The 23,146-nt window shown below is 41.4% G+C and overlaps 1 protein-coding gene across 1 annotated transcript in view; it reads left to right on the top strand.

Moving 5' to 3' along the window:
- The window catches only part of LOC137287108 (contactin-2-like), a 349,511-nt gene that overhangs the window by 188,430 nt on the left and 137,935 nt on the right, over positions 1–23,146 (top strand). The window contains exons 7-8 of the mRNA XM_067819247.1: positions 13,443–13,712; positions 19,076–19,354. Coding sequence (XP_067675348.1) covers positions 13,443–13,712; positions 19,076–19,354 — 549 coding nt within the window. The remainder of the gene's footprint in view (positions 1–13,442; positions 13,713–19,075; positions 19,355–23,146) is intronic.

The following is a 23,146-nucleotide window of genomic DNA, read 5'->3' as shown; positions in this document are numbered from 1 at the left end:
AAAACTAGAGAATAGCCAACTTCAGCTGTCAGTGGGCAGAAAAGCCTATTACATCACAAACATGATTGAGTTGGCAGAGTTGGCGTTATTAATGCCTCTACAAACTACAGACTCTGAACGGGGCTTTAGTGCCCAAAATAACATCCACACTGCTTTAAGAAACAGAGTGAAGCCAGCTACTCTGCAAAGACTATTGACTATCATGTTAGAGGGTCAGGGGAAAATTTGATTTTCTTAAAGCAGTAAAAAGATGGGACAGTCAGAGAAAATGGAGAATTATGAATGTAAGAGTAAAGAAGAACAGTTTCATTTGCAGTAGAGTGAGATTGTGTGAGACTCAGTTCTGATTCAGTGGACTGACATTGTGACAATGTATGACTGTGGTACTTTGAAAGCAGTAGTATGACTAATGTGACACTGTGGGAGAGACTATTGTATTTTTAAAGCAGCAGCAGCAGACTGTTGTGACAGTCTATGGTAGATATCAACCCAGATGGTGGATATTCTTATGGTAAGCTTAAAAGTTGATTGCCGTAATTATTCATTAATAAATAACTTAGTTAACTATTGCTTGGCAGTTGGCACACTTTTACTCAGAGTTGGCACACTTTTCAAAGATCAGTGTGCCAATTGGCACTTTTTGGAGAAATCCTGGCTGAAACACTGTATCTTTCGAAAAATGTTAGCAAAACCCACTCAAACCCATCTATTGACATGCAAATGACATTAGTGCCAAATCAGGTTTTGCACATGCAGTCGATCACATGATCTTCACATCAAAGTTTTCTTCATTTGCACGTGTTTGCATTGCCCTCAAGAATTGAAAAAAACCCACTTTTAAACCACAGTTCTAATGGTACTTTAAATGCCACGATTGTCAAATGTGCAACGTGAACGTGCCATTGACTTGTTGCAAGCGGGAATATCTGAGTTATTGACATCGCAAGAGCAATGGCATGTATGACTTGCGAGGTCATCTACAACAAACTCAGGCACCACTTCTGATCGCCCAAGGTTGGGTCATCCACTTGTGACGTCACGAGCAGAAGACTGTCAAATCGTCCTACGTCACCTATGTGACAGATTTCTGCTGGCTACACAAACTAGGGCTGAGATGTTGGGAGGTCGACGGTCCTCAAAGACCATTCAGAATCAGTTGCGGACTGCCAGTCTCCATTCTAGACATCCATATCATGGGCTAATATTGATGCCATTTCATCAACATCAACGTTTGCTGTGGACCCAACATCACCTCTGATGGACTCAGAGAGACAGGAATCGAGTCATCTTTAGCGATGAATGCAGGTTTACCTCAGATTCGTGGACAGCAGGCATAGAGTCTGGAGACGATGTCGTGAATGGTATGCTCAGTGTTGTATACAGGTAGTCGCCAGATTCAGGGGCGGAAGTTGCATGGTGTGGGGTGCTTTCTGTGGGAACAACCGTTCCTGACTTCATCCACTGAAACCTCACAGCTTCTGCTTACCATGGCCAGGTGCTCACTCCTGAACTCCTTCCTTTTATGGCGACTCATGGTCCAGGTCTACAGTTCCAGTATGATAATGCTCGACGGCATACCACAATGCTGACACGAAATTTCCTTTAAAACGCTGAAATCAACATCATGGGCTGGTCATCAAGGTCCCCTGACCTTATTCCAATAGAGCATATTTGGGAGGCACCTGGGAGAAGACTTTGTGGTCTTAGGAACCAACATCAGAATTTGCAGGAACTTGGTGCTGCCTTGCCAGAGCAATGGCACAGAATCCCCAACCACATGTTCACAAGCATCAGGCAGTCGATGAGGAGATGGTGTTGTGCAGTGGTGAATGCGCGGGGCGGCCATTTCACAATATTGTACTGAGAAATTGCGAATATATATTCTTGTGACTTGACCTTCTGTATACGCATGATTTGGAATGGCGGTGTAGCCTAATGGAAGTGAGTGTGTCAATGTCAGTGTATCGAGTACATCACACAGATCTCAGCAATAATAACAATTTAACCATTCTTACCATCTCTTGTTCTTTTACAGTGCCCTGAAGAAAGAATGTGAAGTTTCATTTTAGGCTCAGTATATATTGATTTCCTGTGGTAAACTAAAAAGCCTGTCTACTTGGTCTGGATTGCCAGGACTCAAGCAACTGAAATAAATGTCCTCACCTCTGGCGGACCAGTGGACTAAAGACAAGGAATGCTATGAAGCTACTCCTTTCATAGGCTGGAGATAGGCATTGCATGGGTTGCACATGCCAGGCAGACCACACTAACCTGCCAGGTGTGTTGTGGCTATGCATATCAGCATAGCTGGGAACACACTAATAGCCCATATTAATGTAACCCAATCCTAAATATCCTACCACACTATATATTCCAGAATTTTCAGGAACCCAGAGAAGTACATGTATATACGATCAGTCACAGGGGATTGATCAATCCAGTCTAAAAAAAAAATGGTAAAGTAAAGCCTGCTTACACAAAGAACAAGGATAAGGAGATGTGAATACAGCTAATGAATTAGATTTACAGGAAGGCAGAGATGTACATGTACGTACAATCAATGAAGACAGATCAAACAGAAGTTATAAAGCCAGTGATGATAAGGAAATCATTTATACCTTCTATTTGATCTGTCCTCATTGTAGGTGATGTTGTATAAGGTTCCGTACATCTGTACAAATTACAATATCTTAAGAACCATTGCCTAGATTCTTTTCATGTTTGGTACCTAGATTCATCACAGCAGAAGACAGGTTTGATGATCTTCATGACCAAAGTTCTCCACTTTTCAGCAAGATATCTCAAGAACCATTCACTGGATTTTCTTCATATTCAACACCAAGCTTCAAGGCATAGGGCTGAGTCGATTTAGGTGACCTTCACTCAATTTTCAAGGTCATGGCAACACTGAAGATATCAACAGTTTAGGCTTGTCAGCAAGAAATCTCAACAACCGTTCCCTGAATTTTCTTCATACTCAACGCCAAGCTTCATCAAGGGAAGACACAGGGCCCAGTCGATTTTGGTGACCTTCACATAATTTTCATGGTCACAGCAACACTTTGAAGATTTCAGCATGTTAACCTGCATGCAAAGATTGTCATTGAGATATCTCAAGAACCATTCTCGGGACTTTCTTCATATTTGACGCCAAGTTTTATCTGGTGAAGGCGCAGGGATTTATCATTTTTGTTTCCGGAGCAGAACTCAAAAGCCGTTCAATATTTTTCTGTAAAACTTGGTAGATATATCAGTCAGAAGCTGAAGTGGTGCCTTTTGTTATGTACAGGTTTTTGTGATTTATCATTTTCTCGGTTTCCATGGAAACGTTTTGGACATAGTCTGAAAAGTGAGAGGTGTGTTTTGTTTCCGGAGCAGAACTCAAAAACTTCTTATTATCTGTCCGTAAAACTTGGCAGATATGTGTTGCAGACCCCAAAGTGGTGCCTTTTGCTCTCTACAGGTTGTTGTGATTTATAATTTTCTTGGTTTCCATGGAAACATTTCAGACTTAGTCTCAAAATGGAGGGATTGGCTTTGTTTCCAGAGCAGAACTAAAAAACCATTCAATATTATTCTGCAAAAGTTGGTAGATATATCAAACAGAACGTATAGTGGTGCCTTTTGCTATGTACAGGATCTTGTGATTTATTATTTTCTCGGTTTACATGGAAACGTTTTGGAAAGTGAGAGGTGTGTTTCATTTCCAGAGCAGAACTCAAAAACTTCTTAATATCTGTTAGTAAAACTTTCTAGATATGTGTGGCAGACCCCAAAGTGGTGCCGTTTGGTTTTTACAGGTGTTTCTGATGTATTATTTTCTTGGTTTCCATGGAAACGTTTCGGACTTAGTCTCAAAATGGAGGGGTGGGCTTCGTTCCCAGAGCACAACTCGAAAACCATTTGATATCTTTCAGCAGATCTTGGCAGATATATTAGACAGATCTTGAAATTGTGACTTTGCTGGCTACAGATATATGGCATTTATAATGTTCGTGAATTCCATTGAAACAATTCAAACTTACTAGTCTAAAGGAAACAGTGAGTAACTCTCAGATTATTTGTCCTTTCATACACGTGGGGGCCTGTGGGATATGTCATCTTCTGATGACTCTTGTTTAGAAAGTACAAGTATGTTTATAAATTCAGAATGTTTGAAAGAATTTTATTCTGTAGCCATGCAAATATGTTTATTTGAGTTAAGTATTATCTGGTTAAGTATGCCCAGAAATTGCATATTTCAGGCTAAATTCAACAATGTTCAATGGCCCGCCCAGACCCCAATCGTCAAAGGAGCCGAGCCCCTTCTCATGCTCACCCCTAGCATGCACCTTGAGGGCTCAGGACTTGCTTTTAGCAAGATATGATGCTGCTTACTTTCAATTCAGGGTTGCCATCCCTGCTAAGAAAAGGGAATCAATAAATATTCGGTTACTTGATCAATGCACTTTTCCAGTATGTTGACCCTTCGAATTCCTTAGCTTCAAATTTTCCATAAGTATTTGTCAAATGTATAGTAAACTTTTCAACTCTCAATGCCTTTAGAACTGCTATTTATGGTTTCATTCCATTTTTGTCCCCCTGGTGTGTAATGTGGGGGGATATAGTCGACACCTCTTCTGTCCGTCCGTCCCTCCATCCGTCCATAATCATTTTGTTTCTGGAGCATAACTCAGAAACCTTTCAGTATTTTTAGACCAAACTTGATAGATATAGTAATCTCAGCCTATGGTTCTGCCTTTTGCTATTTACAGATTTTTGGCATTTATATTTTTTTTGTTTTTCCATGGAACATGTTGGTGTTAGTCTTATGGTGGGGTGGGCTTCGTTTCCGGAGCAGAACTCAAAAAACGTTCAGTATTTTTCTGCAAAACTTGGTAGATATATCAATCAGAAGCTGAAGTAGTGCCTTTCACTATGTACAGGTTTTGTGATTTACCCCCAAATCCATATAAAGCAATGGATGATACCAAAACATGGAAGAATTCAGAAGAGTATCTAATGCTAGGTTTAGATGATTTAGAACTTTATATTAGATGATTTTATATTTGATTTGTTTACCATAAGTTTTCAAGAGTCACAATAATCTTTTAAATATATCCAGTGTGAGTTGCAGATATTCCTAAGAGGATGGCATCATCAGCATACAATAAAATAAACATTTTGATGCACATGAGCTATTGTCAATATTTGGAATTTAATCCAGTCCATTGTTGGGTCTAAGTTTATCTACATACTCCTGATCCTTAAGCAATGAATTACTAAATTTCCAAAATTTAGGCCTACTTTTCCTTTCCTCATAAACAGGCCCCCCTAAGTAATTGAAGGAATTACAGCAACTTTGAAGGAATTGCATCTCAAATGGAAACAAACGCAGCCCACTCGCGAAACAATTGCAGCGATATCGGTAGTTTAGCGGTAATAACAGAAACACATCGGCCCTATCGGAAGCAATGTCGGTAATACTGGAAACACGCTCGGCCATCTTCGGAGATTTTTCGGTCGCGAGCGGAAACTCGCGCAGCAAAACATGGCGTCGTTGGAAGAAACACCCGTCTGGGTGAGTTGTGTTTTTCGTTCCTACTATTACGTTTTTATACCTATCCATCTTTGACAACCCGTGTTGAATGTGTTTAGGTATGAGGTGTTGTCGGGACAATAGCTTATGTTTTTAGGAAAAGATTGTCACTGCAGAACAGTGTCACAAGTCATGCCCCTGGAGATTGTTTACACCTGAACATCGAACATCGTACCCTCCATGCAGTCTGGACAACTTGCAATCGTCCCAAGTCATGGTGACTGTGTAAAAATATAGATGATTTAACAAACATGAAAGGACACCACCGTGTACAAACGATTCTAAAATTTTGCATTTGGTTTTGAAAGGCGAATTTTCTTTAGTGGTTCAGTATATATAGGCCAAAGGATCCCAGTTAACCAGTGTTTGGTTAAGGTAATGTAGAAGTAGTATGATCAATGTCATTTACGTCATTTCTCATTAATTCTTTTTAGAAGAAGTTGTGAAATTCTTTCAAACTGGCAGTATGAAACTTCTTGTCATCTTTTTAAGTGTTAAGGGATTTCCAGAATTGCTTGAGAGAATATTTATCTTGGTTTCTTAACATATTGCTTGTTTCATCTTTGTGTCTTTTAATGCGTTTGTTTAGGCATTTTTCCATGTTGGCAATAATAAGAAATATTAACATGAGTTCTGCATTTTTTATTGTAACGCCCTTTTGCTTTACAATAGAGTCTTCTCATATTTCTGCATTCTTTGCTGAACCATGGCTGACAAGTGGTATAGGTTTATGAGTGTTTACCAAATGTTTTACATGCAGCCACACCCAGCAACGCAATGTCATCCGCTAACCTGCTGACCCTGTACTTGATATCAACATCATCATACAGTATCAAGTCAGCACTTGCTTTAAACATGTTTATGGTATCTACATCAATATTTTGAATTAGCCATAACAATGTCATATCATTTTTGTCTGCTTTTGTTGTCAGTTTTGGTTTCCAACATTTGATCAATGTCTTGACTGTTATTACTTCTCCTAAATGAAAGAGTGCTCATCCTAGTAAAGAGGCGAAATCAAGAACATCGAAATCATTTGTCAGTGATATACATGGAGCAGAGGCAATAATGTAATCCATCATGCTCTTGTCATTGGATGTGTTCTTAACAGCATGAGCATCCTTACTAATGTGATCATTGTAAGCAAAGAGATTCAGATTCTTGCACAATTCATTTAGACTTTTGCCTTATATTTTACTCTACCCTGGACCCTACAACATCTCTGTTGGGAAAGTTGCGCTTTCTCTGACAAAACTTCAGGGTCAATTTCTCTCAGGAAGTCGTCGCTATCTTCTCAGATAGTTTTATCAATAGCAGTGAAAGTCATGTTTATTGTATGAAAAATATTAATTTTATGTTTTGCTGCTATCACTGAAACATGACTTAGGATGTAACTCTGATAGAGCAGATCTCCTAAACCATACATGCTAGCTTCAGTAACCTTGTTATATATGCCAAGCATTGTCCCTAGATGATCCTTTTGGGGATAAGACCTAGATATCAATCTGTGGTTGTGCTCGTTCATTATATCTTCACCAAACTTGGCACATAGACAGGTCTGGTGGTGTACTGGTGCCTTTTGGTAGTTTTAAATTTATGAATAAAATATTTTTCTGCATTTCAATGGCAACAAGTTTGACTGAATTTGGTGAGTGTGCTCTTCTCTGGAATAGAATGTTAAAACTGTTCACTATTTCTTCAGCAAACTTGGCAGATGGACAGGTCTGGTGGTGTACTAGTGCCTTTTGGTAGTTTTGGAATTCTGAATAAAATATATTATATATCTATGTTTCCATTGTAACAATTTTGACTTTGACTGAATTTGGAGGTTGTACTCTTTTCTGGAGCAGAACTTAAAATCATTCACTATTTCTTCACCAAACTTGACTCAAAGATAGGTCTGGTTGTATACTGGTATCTGTTGGCACTACTAGATTTCTGAATAAGACATCTTTTGTGTTTCCATTCCAACAAGTTTGGCCTTAACTGAATTTTGTGTCTGTGTTCCATTCTGATGCAGAACCTGAAAACCTTTCAATACTTTCCTTCCACTCTGCCATATACACTCCAAAAGATTTGACTTCATCAGAACTAGTAAACAAATTCAGGAAGAGTATTTTGCCATTGCTGGGGGTATAGATGTCTTGATCTGCTCATGAAATCCTATCTATGGCATTTAAATTTAAGTAGAAATATTTCTGGATTGAGATTGCTCTGTAAAAGAAACATGAACTTATGACAATGTAAGTAATGTTTTCTGGATTAGAATTGTATCACAACTTGACCATAGCTCTAAAAATCTGTTAGATCTTATTTTTGATATTTTTTACCTAAATAGGGTTCAAGTATGATAAAATTACTGAGCTTCATAACCATATTTGTTCAAAATGTGTTTAATAGTTATGCCCTGTTTTTGCAGACAGATAAAGATTGTTAATCACTTTAGGGATCATGCCAAAAAGGTTAGAGGTCAAATGGTTGACTCATATAAAGTAGAACTTAGATATGAACAAAGATCAGAAGCAGTGAATAAATGGCCATAAATTCTATTATGTGTGCCATCACACCGTAAAATCATGTAGGTTTTCAGCAGATGTCCACCTCACTGCCAACTTATCTATGATAAGATTAATGTTGATCTAAACCGTGATCACAGGGCATTGTGAGGCAGGAAAATATCATATGTTCTTGTGTGGTAAACTTCACATGTACAGCACATTGTAGATGTTAAAGATGCTCTTTCAAGACAAGATACAAACACCAGCAGTACCCACTGCAAGTAAGGAAGATTAAATGTTAATGTAACTTAATTGTATCATGGGAGATCAATTCTCCATAGCCATTGTCATCTGGACAGACATCTATGCTCAAGATATCTTTGTAGGAGAAAGGGAATTTGTGCTCCAGAATCAAGATGTTTACACTTTTGCTCCTCAGAAGGAGAGTTTGGTATATAACACACCTCATCCTGCAAGGAGAAAGGCTGTGACCGTGTAACACCATTAGAATACAGCACCAAAACTTCTCATGCGGATGGTTTCTGTAGTAGGTCACTAATGTAACTGGGATAGTGGTTGGATGCTAAGAAATCCAGGACACTAGATTCAAGGGGTGAGAACTTTTATTCCCTAATGATAACACCCTGAAACATTACATGATTCAGTAAGTACAAAGGCATAATATATGCATAAGATTTAAAATAAGTCATCACATCATGTAGAGGGAGCACTACTATCACACACATTCTGGACAAATAATAATGGGACGATCACTCCTCACTTTACTGTCATAAATATTGTTAAGGTAGAGAAGCACATGAATCCTGTAAAGATGGGATTCTACCATTTCAAAACCGAAGATGTAATACATGTATAACCAGGTAAAACTTACATTCTTACATTTACATACACTGTATAATTTCTCTCATTTATAAAATCATGGAATCAAATGTGCAACCATTCACTCACAGGAGACTGGTCAACTCATGCCTGTGGTCATCGGCTCGTGGTGAATTATACATACAATACTTTGACGAGATCAACGCATTCATATGGTTGATGCGTCAACTGGGGATTAACTCATGATTAAGATGAAAATTATGTTGATGAAGACGAACAAGTATGTTGAGTTCAAACTTCTTTAGTTGTTTACAAACAAGTATACATGAATGAGGTGAGCAGACTTCATGCTCGACCCCAGGTCCTTTCCTACAAGCGACATAATCCTGTTCGCGGTCATCCCTACACAGACAGTCGGAATACCGGACATCCACACTCTATATAGATGTCAGCATGCATATATATACAGTTTTCAACAACAATGGACAGGCAAAGATTCAACAATGGGCAGATAGAGAAACAATAGCACTTCCTTCTACAGTTTATGCAATGACAAACACAGCAAAGGGGATAACCAATAAAGGCCATAAATGTGATGTACTGTAAATAATGGGGAGTGACAAAGAGGAAAAGGGTAGCTGTTAAGACAAAGGTACATTGCGGTAGTGATAAAAATTAAGAATGCAGATTAAATAATCACAAATAAGTCTCATATGGCTTGGTTACATAGTTTCGTTTGTTTAGAAATATTTGGATGATGGCTGTCCTGAATTAGACATTATTACAGAGCTTTAATATTTTGCATATGTAAGCCAAACATTTTCCATACAGCAGCCAAAATACAAATTATGTCCCTCATTCGGAACTTCCTCACACACAGACATTAGAATTATCTGTTTGATGTGCAAAATAGCAGGAAAACCCCTCTAATGCCTACAAGTTTAAACCTCACAAAGCTTACGTGAATTAGATGGCCATCTCCATAGTAACTTAGTTTATATTCAAAGACATGAACTTGTTTAAATTAATTCAACGATTGAAGGGTTATGTCTGATATTGCATGTATTCTGGTGGGGTTGTGTGTGCAGGGCTTTCTGATGTCTGGAATAAATACTCAACTCTATGAAGTAAGGTCCAATGTGGCAAATGTTTTACATGTTATGCAAGCTGTCCATTGGAGTGAAGCAAGGGGGATAATGGCTGTCCTGAATTAGACACTATAACAGACTAAAAACCCTCTAATGAGCTAAATCTGAATACTCTCTTATTAAACATTATGTACACTAAAACATTATTTGATTGTAATTTAGCTTAATTTAATAAGGTGAACTTCACTTGTAAACTTACACACAAGTTACAGCTTATGTTTACACATAAACAATGTGGCATTTAAAGGTCTACTACACACAGATTAATTGATATAACAGATTCAACCGACCTGTGGTGATGTTATAAGGATGATAAATTCCAACACAGGATAAATGTCTTGTCAGTGCAAACATAGAGAGGGAAGTGTAGATTTGAATTAGTAAAAGAGGGCAAGAGTTTGAATGGTCCAGTCAGACTGGATCATCTAAGGCCACATAATAATGTAATGACCCTACCTAACCACCCTTAATGAAACTAGAATAACACTTACCTCATGCCTGTTAATAGACATGTGTTAAGATGAGTATAGTCAGTTTCACAATGACCATTATTCATTGATATATATGAGAAATGCTATTCCTGCAACGAAAAGTGATTGTTAATATACAAGTATCCTAAATTATCCAAATATTAAGTGATATATCTGCAACTGCAATGAAACTATTAATATACAAACATTCATAAAATTGTTAAATGTTTGTAACATTTATTTGGCGTAGTGAGTGAATGAAGCAGGAGAGGTAACCTCTCAAGTATTCCATACACATAATTCAACAAGTATATTTACATTTAACTCCTCTGTTCAATCACTCTGTTGAGCCTGTAGCCATGTCCTTCACTTGATGAAGCATGACTCATCAGTTACGAGAAGTCGGCTCTACCCACCTCACACGTTTGTATGTTTCACTAGAGGTATCAACTTTGACACTGACTTCAGAATTGGCCATGTGTCATCGATACATGGTTATGGTACTGACTGTAAGGGTTGTTGACAGACCTATGTCAGACATGCATGGTTTGAATTCATTGGTCTCGACATGTGGTTGCTGCTTGTTGACAGAAGCAACAGAGACGGTCTATAACTTGTTTTGCTGAAAACATTACCATCTATAATTTTCCCCAGAGGAATGGCATGTTAAAATTATTCCTGAGTGGATTTTTGTTTCTTGATTTCTGCACTTTGAGTGGAAGTAATATATACTACCCATCAAAAGTTTAGACTCACTAGTGTATTTGTAGTACATTTCTTCTACCAACTTTTCACTACTGAAATTGTCAAATTATACTGAACTGTTTAGATGTATCGTTTACACAGGTCTTGAAGTAATGTAAAGCAAATTTGTAACACCGGTTCCCTCACTATCTTGAGTTCCATACAGAATGAAAGTTTTTGAAAAATGGTAAAATTTCTTCAGAACATCACATCGTAACGCAGCTGCTGACATGCATGCAATTTTCATGTGCACTTCAGCAATTTGCAGCATGATCCTCGTGCAATTCACCTTTATAAGGTTTGCAGTTGATTCCTTTGAGTTTGTGGCAGAATTTATCCTTGAAGTGACCATGGGTTGTGGAAGAAGTTTAACCATTGATCAACAACATGAAGCCTTAGCACTCCTACAAGATGGGAGATCACAACGATATGTTGCTGGACGTCTTCGTGTATCCCAAAAGGCAATTTCCAACCTATGGATACGGTTCCAGCAGACAAACTCTGTCAAGGATCGACCAAGATCCGGTAGGCCTAAAGTGATGTCACAACAGGATGACAGATATATTCGTTTGATTGCTCTCAGGAGCAGACTAGTCACTGCCACTGCAGTCAATAAAGCGTTTAGACAGGCTTCTGGACACCGTGTATCTGTATCAACAATACGGTGCCGATTACGTCACTATGGACTGCAGGCGCGACGTCCAGCCGTTAGACCCCCTCTTACACCACGTCACCGTCAGGCTCGATTGAATTGGGCAAATGGGCATTTGCCATGGGATGCACGCAGATGGTCAAGTGTTCTGTTCACAGATGAATCAAGATTTAACCTGCACTTCAATGATGGTCGAATCCCTGTTTACAGACGTCAAGGTGAACGTTTCGCTGACGCTAGCGTTGTTGAACATGATCGCTTTGGAGGAGGATCAGTTATGGTGTGGGGCGGGATCACAATGAATGGCAGAACTGATTTAGTGGTGATGGATGGTAATCTGACTGGCCAGAGGTACCGAGATGAAATTCTCATTCCAGTTGTAATTCCATTCCTGAGAGCCATACCAAGACGTGTTGTTTTTCAAGATGACAATGCCAGACCACACAGAGCTCGCATCATGACAGCCTCTTTGCAGCAGAATGGTGTCAATCACATGGAATGGCCAGCACTATCCCCCGATATGATCCAACCTTGACCAGCTATGAAATGCGTTTTTGCAAGAGTGGAGAAACATTCCCCAGAGACAGATTGGACTGTTGGTGCATGGTATGCCACGTCGATGCAATGCCTGTGTTACAGCCAGGGGTGGTCACACCCGATATTGACTTTTTGTCATTCACGTTTTGAGGGTAGTACTCTTTAGTGCTCCATGTTTAAATTTGGGTCAACTTAACCCCCGATATTGTACACTGACTAAAGAAATAAAGGAACGATGTAGTGTTTTTTGATTATTTTATAACACATATGCCTTTTCCCTCCAAGATATCTACATTGTATTAAGTGAGTCTAAACTTTTGATGGGTAGTATATAATGAAATAACATAATTGTGCTGACCATTTTTGTCCAGTAAATGCTGTTTGTACAACAAATACTGTGTTGTTTCTTTGATGATTTAAACACACACTTTCCCTGTTTCAAACCCACAAGATTACCAACACAATGAGGAAAAGCATATGTAGTATGCTTCACCAAGAGATCGACTGAAGGGTTGATAACTGTGTCGATATTATATATCTGACTGCTGTTTTTTGCCCCAATTCATTCGTTATTTGCACAGAGCTGTTAAAAGAAATTAATATATGTTCCTTTTGTGACAAATTTATGTTTTGCTTTTCAAGTATGCCCTTTTGTAAGATGTGGGACAGGACATATACTTAGATGGTAACACCTCCTAAGATTGTTTTACTGTAGACAGATGAGAGGCATATGGTACTGATCTTCAGTAATATCCTTGTCACACATCCCTATGATGTAATAGAGATAGTATTCTTGGAATGTTACACAATTATAATTATTGTACATCTACAATTAGGTGCAGGGTAAAATCTATATGATTACAAAAACCTGTCTGATATCAACAAATTTGACTTATTTTACGATTTCTTGAGCATATTGATATAAATATTAATAAAATGATCCTTCATAACATATGACATTCCTTTTACATTTAGATGTCCCCGAGGTAACACTGAGCCCCACGTGTCAACCTCACAGAGTCTATGTAGGGCAGCCCAATGCTCAACTGATCTGTCAAGTGACAGCAGCCAACCCATCAGTGACATCTTACATCTGGACACACAACGGTTCTCCTATCTCATCAGCAACAAGCAGAGAGTACAGTCTGAGTCCTGTCTCCAGGAGCAGTGGAGGAAGCTACACATGTGCTGGGAGGAACTCCGTGGGGACGTCTAGTGTGTCGGCTGTCACAGTGGAGGTGCAGTGTAAGTAACATGACTACACTACCGAAAGACAAGGATGTGTGTGTGTTGGGGAAGGTATACATGTGCTAGGAGGAACTCCGTGGGGACGTCTAGTGTGTCAGCTGTCACAGTGGAGGTGCAGTGTAAGTAACATGACTACACTACTGACAGACAAGGATGTGTGAGTGTGTTGGGGAAGGTATACATGTGCTGGGAGGAACTCCGTGGGGACGTCTAGTGTGTCAGCTGTCACAGTGGAGGTGCAGTGTAAGTAACATGACTACACTACCGAAAGACAAGGATGTGTGTGTGTTGGGGAAGCTATACATGTGCTGGGAGGAACTCCGTGGGGACGTCTAGTGTGTCAGCTGTCACAGTGGAGGTGCAGTGTAAGTAACATGACTACACTACTGACAGACAAGGATGTGTGTGTGTCTTGGGGAAGCTATACATGTGGTGGGAGGAACTCAGTGGGGACGTCTAGTGTGTCAGCTGTCACAGTGGAGGTTCAGTGTAAGTAACATGACTACACTACTGACAGACAAGGTTGTGTGTGTGGGGGGGAAGCTATAAATGTGTTGGGAGGAACTCCATGGGGACGTCTAGTGTGTCAGCTGTCACAGTGGAGGTGCAGTGTAAGTAACATGACTACACTACTGACAGACAAGGATGTGTGTGTGTGTTGGGGAAGCTATACATGTGGTGGGAGGAACTCCGTGGGGACGTCTAGTGTGTCAGCTGTCACAGTGGAGGTGCAGTGTAAGTAACATGACTACACTACTGACAGACAAGGATGTGTGTGTGTGTTGGGGAAGCTATACATGTGGTGGGAGGAACTCAGTGGGGACGTCTAGTGTGTCAGCTATCACAGTGGAGGTGCAGTGTAAGTAACATGACTACACTACTGACAGACAAGGATGTGTGTGTGTGTTGGGGAAGCTATACATGTGGTGGGAGGAGCTCCATGGGGACGTCTAGTGGGTCAGCTGTCACAGTGGAGGTGCAGTGTAAGTAACATGACTACTCTACTCTAAGACAAGGATGTGTGTGTGTTGGGGAAGCCATACATGTGGTGGGAGGAACTCCGTGGGGACGTCTAGTGTGTCAGTTGTCACAGTGGATGTGCAGTGTAAGTAACATGACTACACTACTGACAGACAAGGATGTGTGTGTGTCTTGGGGAAGCTACACATGTGCTGGGAGGAGCTCCATGGGGACGTCTAGTGTGTCAGCTGTCACAGTGGAGGTGCAGTGTAAGTAACATGACTACACTACTGACAGACAAGGATGTGTGAGTGTGTTGGGGAAGGTATACATGTGCTGGGAGGAACTCCGTGGGGACGTCTAGTGTGTCAGCTGTCACAGTGGAGGTGCAGTGTAAGTAACATGACTATACTACCGAAAGACAAGGATGTGTGTGTGTTGGGGAAGCTATACATGTGCTGGGAGGAACTCCGTGGGGACGTCTAGTGTGTCAGCTGTCACAGTGGAGGTGCAGTGTAAGTAACATGACTACACTACTGACAGACAAGGATGTGTGTGTGTCTTGGGGAAGCTATACATGTGGTGGGAGGAACTCAGTGGGGACGTCTAGTGTGTCAGCTGTCACAGTGGAGGTTCAGTGTAAGTAACATGACTACACTACTGACAGACAAGGTTGTGTGTGTGGGGGGGAAGCTATAAATGTGTTGGGAGGAACTCCATGGGGACGTCTAGTGTGTCAGCTGTCACAGTGGAGGTGCAGTGTAAGTAACATGACTACACTACTGACAGACAAGGTTGTGTGTGTGTGTTGGGGAAGCTATACATGTGGTGGGAGGAACTCCGTGGGGACGTCTAGTGTGTCAGCTGTCACAGTGGAGGTGCAGTGTAAGTAACATGACTACACTACCGAAAGACAAGGATGTGTGTGTGTTGGGGAAGCTATACATGTGCTGGGAGGAACTCCGTGGGGACGTCTAGTGTGTCAGCTGTCACAGTGGAGGTGCAGTGTAAGTAACATGACTACACTACTGACAGACAAGGATGTGTGTGTGTCTTGGGGAAGCTATACATGTGGTGGGAGGAACTCAGTGGGGACGTCTAGTGTGTCAGCTGTCACAGTGGAGGTTCAGTGTAAGTAACATGACTACACTACCGAAAGACAAGGATGTGTGTGTGTTGGGGAAGGTATACATGTGCTAGGAGGAACTCCGTGGGGACGTCTAGTGTGTCAGCTGTCACAGTGGAGGTGCAGTGTAAGTAACATGACTACACTACTGACAGACAAGGATGTGTGAGTGTGTTGGGGAAGGTATACATGTGCTGGGAGGAACTCCGTGGGGACGTCTAGTGTGTCAGCTGTCACAGTGGAGGTGCAGTGTAAGTAACATGACTACACTACCGAAAGACAAGGATGTGTGTGTGTTGGGGAAGCTATACATGTGCTGGGAGGAACTCCGTGGGGACGTCTAGTGTGTCAGCTGTCACAGTGGAGGTGCAGTGTAAGTAACATGACTACACTACTGACAGACAAGGATGTGTGTGTGTCTTGGGGAAGCTATACATGTGGTGGGAGGAACTCAGTGGGGACGTCTAGTGTGTCAGCTGTCACAGTGGAGGTTCAGTGTAAGTAACATGACTACACTACTGACAGACAAGGTTGTGTGTGTGGGGGGGAAGCTATAAATGTGTTGGGAGGAACTCCATGGGGACGTCTAGTGTGTCAGCTGTCACAGTGGAGGTGCAGTGTAAGTAACATGACTACACTACTGACAGACAAGGATGTGTGTGTGTGTTGGGGAAGCTATACATGTGGTGGGAGGAACTCCGTGGGGACGTCTAGTGTGTCAGCTGTCACAGTGGAGGTGCAGTGTAAGTAACATGACTACACTACTGACAGACAAGGATGTGTGTGTGTGTTGGGGAAGCTATACATGTGGTGGGAGGAACTCAGTGGGGACGTCTAGTGTGTCAGCTATCACAGTGGAGGTGCAGTGTAAGTAACATGACTACACTACTGACAGACAAGGATGTGTGTGTGTGTTGGGGAAGCTATACATGTGGTGGGAGGAGCTCCATGGGGACGTCTAGTGGGTCAGCTGTCACAGTGGAGGTGCAGTGTAAGTAACATGACTACTCTACTCTAAGACAAGGATGTGTGTGTGTTGGGGAAGCCATACATGTGGTGGGAGGAACTCCGTGGGGACGTCTAGTGTGTCAGTTGTCACAGTGGATGTGCAGTGTAAGTAACATGACTACACTACTGACAGACAAGGATGTGTGTGTGTCTTGGGGAAGCTACACATGTGCTGGGAGGAGCTCCATGGGGACGTCTAGTGTGTCAGCTGTCACAGTGGAGGTGCAGTGTAAGTAACATGACTACACTACTGACAGACAAGGATGTGTGAGTGTGTTGGGGAAGGTATACATGTGCTGGGAGGAACTCCGTGGGGACGTCTAGTGTGTCAGCTGTCACAGTGGAGGTGCAGTGTAAGTAACATGACTATACTACCGAAAGACAAGGATGTGTGTGTGTTGGGGAAGCTATACATGTGCTGGGAGGAACTCCGTGGGGACGTCTAGTGTGTCAGCTGTCACAGTGGAGGTGCAGTGTAAGTAACATGACTACACTACTGACAGACAAGGATGTGTGTGTGTGTTGGGGAAGCTATACATGTGGTGGGAGGAACTCAGTGGGGACGTCTAGTGTGTCAGCTGTCACAGTGGAGGTTCAGTGTAAGTAACATGACTACACTACTGACAGACAAGGTTGTGTGTGTGGGGGGGAAGCTATAAATGTGTTGGGAGGAACTCCATGGGGACGTCTAGTGTGTCAGCTGTCACAGTGGAGGTGCAGTGTAAGTAACATGACTACACTACTGACAGACAAGGTTGTGTGTGTGTGTTGGGGAAGCTATACATGTGGTGGGAGGAACTCCGTGGGGACGTCTAGTGTGTCAGCTGTCACAGTGGAGGTGCAGTGTAAGTAACATGACTACACTACTGACAGACAAGGATGTGTGTGTGTGTTGGGGAAGCTATACATGTGGTGGGAGGAACTCAGTGGGGACGTCTAGTGTGTCAGCTATCACAGTGGAGGTGCAGTGTAAGTAACATGACTACACTACTGACAGACAAGGATGTGTGTGTGTGTTGGGGAAGCTATACATGTGGTGGGAGGAGCTCCGTGGGGACGTCTAGTGGGTCAGCTGTCACAGTGGAGGTGCAGTGTAAGTAACATGACTACTCTACTCTAAGACAAGGATGTGTGTGTGTTGGGGAAGCCATACATGTGGTGGGAGGAACTCAGTGGGGACGTCTAGTGTGTCAGCTGTCACAGTGGAGGTGCAGTGTAAGTAACATGACTACACTACTGACAGACAAGGATGTGTGTGTGTCTTGGGGAAGCTACACATGTGCTGGGAGGAGCTCCATGGGGACGTCTAGTGTGTCAGCTGTCACAGTGGAGGTGCAGTGTAAGTAACATGACTACACTACTGACAGACAAGGATGTGTGTGTGTGTGCTTGTGCATGTGCATGTGCATGTACATGTGTACGCTTCTCTCTTTTCCAGTTTGCTGATCCAGTTCTGTGTTACATTGTCATTGATGCATTACATAAGAGGGAGGCTGAAATAATTTAATTTTAATTTAATTTAATTTTCAGATAGTCCCAGCTTCATTTATTGAACATTGGGTTGTGGTGATGATTTGAATGGGGTTTCACCTGTTTTGTTCTGGGGAGGCACTGGGGGGTCAACCATTTTGTACACATGTACTAGGGGGATGATTACATGTACTAGGGGGCATGTAGAGGTTGATTCTGCAATTCTGTACGTAGTAATATTAGAAAAACATGCATAAGCATTGTGGGAAAGGAGGAGGTCATCTCTTAATCAGTGATAAGATCATGTTATGTCAGCCCAGGTTCTCATTCTCTGGACAGAGTAACAATTAAAGTATGTCTCACTATAATTTCTTATTCTTCTTATTTTATTTCTTTTTGATGCAAAGGATTTGAATAAATGATTACTTCACAAAAGACACACTTACTAGTGAACATCTACAAGTGTGTTTGTGAAAATCCAACGTTTCTTTTTGCATAAGATATACATTTTAACATGTTTGCACTCTGAGATAATTGATGCAGATTCAAATAAGATATTGTCTTTATTCTGTTTGCACATCAGTTATCATAAGGGAGTCTGGTAATAACTGACAAGACATTATTTGGGAGATAAACCACATCCAGAAGGGAGTGTGCCAGAAGAGAGAAGACCAGGAAACTAAAATATTTCAATATCTGAATCAGTCTGTATGAAAAAAACATAATCATAATTATTTGGCAGCCCTGTCAAACAATTATGTGCTCATTTTTGTTGAATTTGTGTATTTGCTTCCAGACAAACCTTCAGTGTCAGTTCCCCATTCCACACCTGTCAGGGAGTCACAGACTCTCAACATATCCTGCTCTGTGGATGCCAACCCTGCAGCAGCTGTGACATGGACAAAGAAAGATGACAGCAGCTTTACTTCTCAGTCTGGATCTACTCTGACCATCAGTAACATACAGAGATCACAGGCAGGGACATATGTGTGTACAGCTACCAACACCCTCAGTCCTTGTGTGGGGACAGCTTTACCACAGTCTGAGTCTAGGGAGATGACAGTGGATGTGCAGTGTAAGTATCGTTGTTAGAATACTGGCCGTATGTGTGTACAGCTACCAACACCCTCAGTCCATGTTGGGGGACAGCTTTACCACAGTGAGAGTGTAGGGAGATGACAGTGGATGTACAGTGTAAGTATCATTGTTAGAATACTGGCCGTATGTGTGTACAGCTACCAACACCCTCAGTCCATGTTGGGGGACAGCTTTACCACAGTGAGAGTGTAGGGAGATGACAGTGGGTGGATGACTAAAGAAACTGTTGGAGTCATGTTAGAGACATGGACAGACAACAGGTTGGTGGTTTTGCCAATTTAGTTGATGGACCAGTTACCCCATGTTCGCAAAAGTCAAAACACCACTACTCTGTGCATGTAAATCTGAAATTTCTTTGAACCTGATGAAACGAGGTGTCAAAAACATTTCACTGAATGAAGCAATAGACATTGCCATTTAGTTCCATACACAATCTCACCAGAAGCAGTGTAATAAAGAATGATGCAGATATAAACAGGGAGTCAGATTCACTGAATTCTTTTTTAAAACCTGTTATTGTGGCCAAGTGCATACATTCAGTAGTTTGTTACCTAAGTGATGAACATGCCAACAGAATCTGACTTTTTGTTCAATAAAATTGTTATCCACTCTCTTGTAACAGAGGTATATTCATAAGAATTACACAGGTTCTTTGGTCCCTTGTAGTCAGAGAAGATAGTGTGCAGAACTTCAAACAAAAGGTTTTATCTTCTTTCATTGTTATTTTTGGCAGGTGGATTTGGTAAAGTCTGGAGTGGTCACTGGGGCTATGTCATTTAAACAGGAACAATTACATTAGTAAATGTTAGTAAAAATCCCTCTGGTTATGGTTGCCTTATTCCTGTGCTTACACAGATACATACAGAAAATCAAATGAAATTTTAAGCACGTGTAGGTGCAATATTTTTCTTCATCAAGCTACAGACAGTTGGTCAGTTTGAATCTCATTACTTGATAAGACAATCACATTCCATTTTCATATCTTTATTTGCTTTGATTTTTTACTTGTATGGGACTTCAATTTTCTGGCCATTTTCTCAATCACGATATCATGTGGAAAAAAATAAGTGTCTTCAATGTCAAGTAAGAAAAGTAATTCAGAATCCCCATCATCGTCTATTTAGTCCGGCTTATAATCATGATCCAAGTGAAAATCTAAATTGAGTAAAGTTCATCTTGATTTGTCAACCATATTGGACTTACTAGCTTCCTTTATATCAGACATCCAGACGTCTATGGATTAGTCCATGCGAGACATGGAGATTTGTAATGATGTGAAAATTAACAAACTTTGTAACCAATTTGAGGAATGGTATACTGGCAAGATTTTAACTGCAATGACTTGGCCGAAGGCATGAGCTGTCAACCACTGTTATGTCCTGCCGATCTCAGGGTTGCTTCCCTCAAGATAAGAAGCCTAAGGCTTCAGGTAACGGGGATTGTGTCAGCAATACAGATAACGGGATTGTGGCTGAGGTACGTGCTATGACCTTTATCACCAAGAGCAACCAGTGTGTGACAGCTCCCAGTCTTCCAAATCCTGCCACCTTTCCCCACAGAGGGTCTGGGCCGCAGGACTGTCACAGGATTGCACAGTAACCCATGCACAGGAATCCTGGCCAGCATTGATGGAGACTGGTTTCCCAACTCGAAAGCCCGAGACCCACATGCCTAGCAGTTCTGAAGACAGAGCTTTCAATGATATGGAAAAACAACCACTGGCTTCTGATTTGTTGGACCCTCGTGGCTTGTTTGTTTATCCCTTTACTGTGAGGGGAGGGTTGTTTATGGTGCAACATGTGGATGCTTCAAGGGATGATTTTGCACCTAGATGGTCATTTAAGGAAAAACTTGAGCATTTACATGGACTTCATCCTAATACGCTGCGACTTTCTACTGAAGATGATGAAATGGACATCCTACTGGAGTTGGGATTATAGAGTTAGTTGCCTCCGGAACAGACACATCTATTATCCCTGCCTCATTCGTCATCTCTTTGGTCTGCGTTGGAACTACAGTACAGGCATCTCAAAGACTACATCAGTTGTTAACTTGCCTAGGATTAATACAAAGCCAGTGTATGCAAACCACACCAAACTTATCCCAGCCAACCCACCAATCCTGGGTGAAGACTCGATTACAATACTCACTGCAGCCCATAATCAGCCTTTTCCATGTTCAGTCTGGGACTTTTGAGGATTTTGATATGTAGCCTTGTTCATCGATTGACATGCTCTCACACACAAATTGGTTTGCTGCAGGTGTATGCACACTCTCACCTCCCTTATTCCAGGATTATACTGGTATTAAAAAGTATAGTATCAATGTCAGCTCAGGGAGTAGCCCTGGCACACTCCCTTCTGGATGTGGTATATCAATCTTTGACAGATGCTATGCACAATCAAGCTGGTATTTTGGGCCTCCTCACGGCTTTTGATAGAGTTGAAAAAATTAGGGTCCATCAGGAATCTTCCGGAGTTGTCTAAGGAGATGCTTTTTCAATAGTCATTGGACTCAGTACATTTAATGGCCAGTCAGAGATGCGATGACATCTTGGAATTTGACCCAGAGGGTGGCAAAGGCATTGTTACAACAGAACAAAAGTAGAACACCTTTTAGGTCTAGAAGGAAGCCTCATGATCTACATCTCAGGGTTCTTCAGGAACAGCAAGTCACTTTCACCCTCTCTAAATGTTGGCCTTTGATAGGGCTTCGGAATCAAGGGCATACACTCCACTTTATTCATCATCCAGAGGCTCAAACTCAGGTAAAGGTAGGAGTGCCAGGTCTTTTTAAGGTTCAAGGCATAATGCAATGAAATTTCGATTTAAGTCATGCAACAACGTTTAGTCATCCTTTCGAACCGGAAACATCTCTCGATTTTGAAGCAGAATTCAGTTTTGTGCAGGGAGCTACTCAGTCTCTGGTAGGGGGACACAATCCCGATACACCAAGAACTGGAACTTCATAACCTCGGACAAATAGATTCTTTCTGTTGTAGAGAGACGTTATATCATTTTGTGGAACAATCTACCTCCTGTGACTTGTTTACTGAAAGGACGGCAATTTTCCCTCCAGGGCGAACGTTTAGTGGGGGAAATCTTGCTATAGACCAGTTGATGAAGAAAAAGGCAATTGTCACGCTTCATCCATTAGACCTTCCCAGTTTGTTATATTCCCTTTTATCTGTTGTCCCCAAGAAAGACAGACAAGATGCACATGATAATAGGCCTGAATGTGTTAAACAAGAACTTTCTACAGAAACCTCTCAAGTTCAAAATGGAATCTTTGACAAATCTGCAAAGTCTAATCCATGCCAACACCATCAGCATAGATCTCAAGGATGACAACCTATAAATTCATATACATCCTCATTCTAAGAAATACCTGAGGTTTGCTGTGAACAGTTGCAGTTTCCAGTTCCAAGTTCTACCAGTCGAAATCTCATTAGCTCCATGGTTATTTACAAAGGTACTAACTCCAGTCCTAGCATTCCTTCATCATCGTCACATGACAATACACAGGTATCTGGATGATTTTCTACCAAGACATGTGGTCACAACTGTACTTCTCACAGTTCATTCTCCACATAATCATGCACCTGGGTTAGTTAGTATATCCAGTAAAATTGTAATTGAACCTTACAAATGAGATCAAGTTTTTAGGGTTTTTTTCTGGATTATCACTCCTCCAGAGCATTGGATTCTGTTGAAAAATTTCCAGCCTAATGACACCCCCAGCAGTCTTTATTCATTTGTGGATGTCCCTC

Source organism: Haliotis asinina, chromosome 1, assembly GCF_037392515.1.
Source record: "Haliotis asinina isolate JCU_RB_2024 chromosome 1, JCU_Hal_asi_v2, whole genome shotgun sequence".
Classification (NCBI taxonomy): domain Eukaryota; kingdom Metazoa; phylum Mollusca; class Gastropoda; order Lepetellida; family Haliotidae; genus Haliotis; species Haliotis asinina.
The sequence above is the reverse complement of the archived record's forward strand: the minus strand, read 5'-3'. Positions and strand labels throughout refer to the sequence as shown.